Here is a 1772-nt window from a genome sequence, read left to right on the forward strand (position 1 = left end):
TTATGGGCTTCATTTTCTTGTGCTTCAAAGACCAAGTCAAACAGGATTATAAATCCAGCTTTAGTGCCCATAATTTCCCCACTAATGACAGAACCCAATATTTGCTCACCCTTCAGCTCAGATGCTCCCTTTTGCTGAATCCTCTGCTTTCCAGACATCTCTGCAGGTAAGATTGGGTGAAAAAAAGTACAAGAAATCAGCGAAGGGAAAGAGAAACCAAGGAACAGAAAAACTGAACATACTCATACCCTGTACGGAGCTCATCACCATTCCTCTCTGATCTTAAGTACTAAATAAGCTTTGATACAAGTGGAACATCCTGATGTGGTCAGCCAAGTCATCAGGCAAGTCAAGGAACGTGTGAAGAATCAGAAATAGTTTCTTTTTTGCCATACCTGGGGACCGAAGAGATTGTGCCAGCCTTCCCAGCATCGTGCCATCCCCATGAGTTGCAGCTGGCAATCCCATTTCCTCTTGGCATTCAGCAACGTGTAAATTAAAATCCTGAGCTGTCACCTGCACAAAACGGTAGGCCTACCCCAGGAGTCAGCATTTCTGAGACTTAAAGACCTTTCTGTCACTGATGCAATCCCAGTTGCCCATTGGCAAGCTAATTAACACCTATGAGATTAGTGTCCGTCTCCAGGAAATGGGAAAGAAATGCCTCCCAAAATCCTTATGTGCATTAGGAATTACATATGGGATGAAATACAATGTGACAAAGAGGAAATGCTAAAAATAGAATAGCGCAAACATCCGCGGGATTGAGTGTGGAAATAATTAAATTGTCATTGTGAAGAGGTGTCTCATATCCGAGATAAACTTCTGGAGCTGTATAAAAGATCACTCAGCCCAGTCCTCCTCAGACCTTCGCTTCCAGACACTTCTCCCTGTAGCTGAAGAAGGTAAGACTGATTTTACTATTTCTGATCGTGCTCTGTGAAGAAACCTCCAGTAGAGGTTTTTATGGACCTCCTGGGAGCTGGGACTTAACTAAAGGCTTTCCGCTTGCAGCCTCATGGTGCTCTGAGTGCCATGGTGCATGGCACATGGAGGGAGGAGGACCACCGGGGAAGGTGCAGCAAAGGCACACGCAGGGACCCTCGGGCGACACAAGCTCCGTGCCCTTCCACAGGGGAGATGGAGTTTGGGAGTGGCTCGTGGGGCTTGTTGCATCAGCTCGCAGGGACCTGGCTTCACGCAGGAATTGTCAGAGCAAGCCCTGCGGATAAGGCAGGACGGAGGGTGCATTCAGTTTGGGTTAGGCAGGCAAAAAGAAAGGGAGAAACAGTTTGCTGGGCATCTCAAGATAAATATTTTTTTAAAAAAGGGGAGGGAATAAGAAATGAATGTGGACCTCCTCTTACTCTGTTCATCTTTTGCTCCTGACAGCTTTGCCGATACTCCACAAGATGTGCTCCCGCAGGTCCTGCCACAGCCACGAAACCTCCTGCCACGAATCCCACTCCTCCTGCCATGACTCAGGGCTCTCCTGCCATGACTCCCGGCCCTCCTGCCATGACTCCAGGCCCTCCTGCCATGACTCCCGGCCCTCCTGCCATTACACCATCCAGAGGCAGCCCGTGCAGAAGTACAACTACGTGACGCCCTGCTGCCCCCCGGTGCAGACCTATTGCCCCCCTGTGCAGCGCTATTGCCCCCCCATGCAGAGCTATTGCCCCCCGGTGCAGCGCTATTGCCCCCCGGCCCCCTACTGCCCCCAGTACACCAAGAACATCTGCAAGCTGCCACCGACGTACCCCAAGTACTAG

General features: G+C 50.1%; 1 protein-coding gene across 1 annotated transcript; it reads left to right on the top strand.

The window, feature by feature from the left end:
- The first annotated feature begins 1412 nt into the window (after positions 1-1412).
- On the top strand, positions 1413-1772 carry LOC130141179 (putative small proline-rich protein 5). The gene has a single exon (XM_056321915.1). The coding sequence runs from the start codon at positions 1413-1415 to the stop codon at positions 1770-1772; it is 360 nt and encodes a 119-aa protein (XP_056177890.1).

This window comes from Falco biarmicus, chromosome 19 (assembly GCF_023638135.1).
Source record: "Falco biarmicus isolate bFalBia1 chromosome 19, bFalBia1.pri, whole genome shotgun sequence".
Lineage (NCBI taxonomy): Eukaryota > Metazoa > Chordata > Aves > Falconiformes > Falconidae > Falco > Falco biarmicus.